This window comes from Volvox carteri, assembly GCF_000143455.1.
Source record: "Volvox carteri f. nagariensis unplaced genomic scaffold VOLCAscaffold_131, whole genome shotgun sequence".
Lineage (NCBI taxonomy): Eukaryota > Viridiplantae > Chlorophyta > Chlorophyceae > Chlamydomonadales > Volvocaceae > Volvox > Volvox carteri.
The window spans coordinates 86,575-87,849 of record NW_003307674.1 but is presented as its reverse complement, the minus strand read 5'-3'; the positions used below and the strand labels follow the sequence as shown (position 1 = coordinate 87,849).

The window sequence follows — 1,275 nt, the reverse complement described above, 5'->3', positions numbered from 1 at the left end:
ACTATGTGATCTGAAAGCTATGCTATCTGCAAGCATATGTGATCTGCAAGCATATGCCATATGTGATCTGCAAGCATATGCCATATGCGATCTGTAAGCATATGTGATCTGCAAGCATATGCCATATGCGATCTGCAAGCATATGCGATCTGCAAGCATATGCCATATACGATCTGCAAGCATATGTGATCTGCAAGCATATGCCATATGCGATCTGCAAGCATATGCCATATGCGATCTGCAAGCATATGCCATATGCGATCTGCAAGCATATGCCATCTGCGATCTGCAAGCATATGCAATCTGCAAGCATATGCCATATGCGATCTGCAAGCATATGCCATATGCTTGCATATGCGATCTGCAAGCATATGCCATATGCGATCTGCAAGCATATGCCATATGCGATCCGCAAGCATATGCCATTATGCGATCTGCAAGCATATGCAATCTGCAAGCGTATGCCATATGTTTGCATATGCGACCTGCAAGCATATGCCATATGCGATCTGCAAGCATATGCCATCTGCGATCTGCAAGCATATGCCATATGTGATCTGCAAGCATATGCCATATGCGATCTGCAAGCATATGCCATTATGCGATCTGCAAGCATATGCCATTATGCGATCTGCAAGCATATGCAATCTGCAAGCATATGCCATATGTTTGCATATGCGATCTGCAAGCATATGCCATATGCGATCTGCAAGCATATGACATATGCAATCTGCAAGCGTATGCCATATGTGATCTGCAAGCATATGCCATATGCGATCTGCAAGCATATGCCATCTGCTGCGCTATGCTATGCTATGCTGCGCTATGCTATGCTATGATATGCTATGCTGCGCTATGTTATGCTATGCTATGCTGCGCTATGCTATGGTATGCTATGGTATGCTATGCTGCGCAATGCTATGCTATGATCTGCTATGCTGCGCTATGTTATGCTATGCTATGCTGCGCTATGCTATGCTATGCTATGCTGCGCTGCGCTATGCTATGCTATGCTATGCTATGCTATGCGCCTCGTTGCTATGCTATGCGCCTCGTTGCTATGCTATGCTATGCGCCTCGTTGCTATGCTATGCTATTCTATTCTATTCTATTCTATGCTATGCTATGCTATGCTATGCTATGCTATGCTACGCTACGCTATGCTATGCTATGCTACGCTGCGCTATGCTATGCTATGCTATGCTATGCTATGCTATGCTATGCTATGCTATGCTATGCTATGCTATGCTATGCTATGCTATGCCTATGCTATGC

The 1,275-nt window shown here is 44.7% G+C and overlaps 1 protein-coding gene across 1 annotated transcript in view; it reads right to left on the bottom strand.

Moving 5' to 3' along the window:
* VOLCADRAFT_70540 (uncharacterized protein) overlaps positions 1-426 on the bottom strand; it is a gene marked incomplete at both ends in the record, with an annotated part of 11,014 nt that extends 10,588 nt beyond the window's left edge. The window contains one exon of the mRNA XM_002959174.1: positions 171-426. Within this exon, the coding sequence (XP_002959220.1) occupies positions 171-426 (256 nt within the window). The remainder of the gene's footprint in view (positions 1-170) is intronic.
* Between the last annotated feature and the right edge of the window lie 849 nt (positions 427-1,275).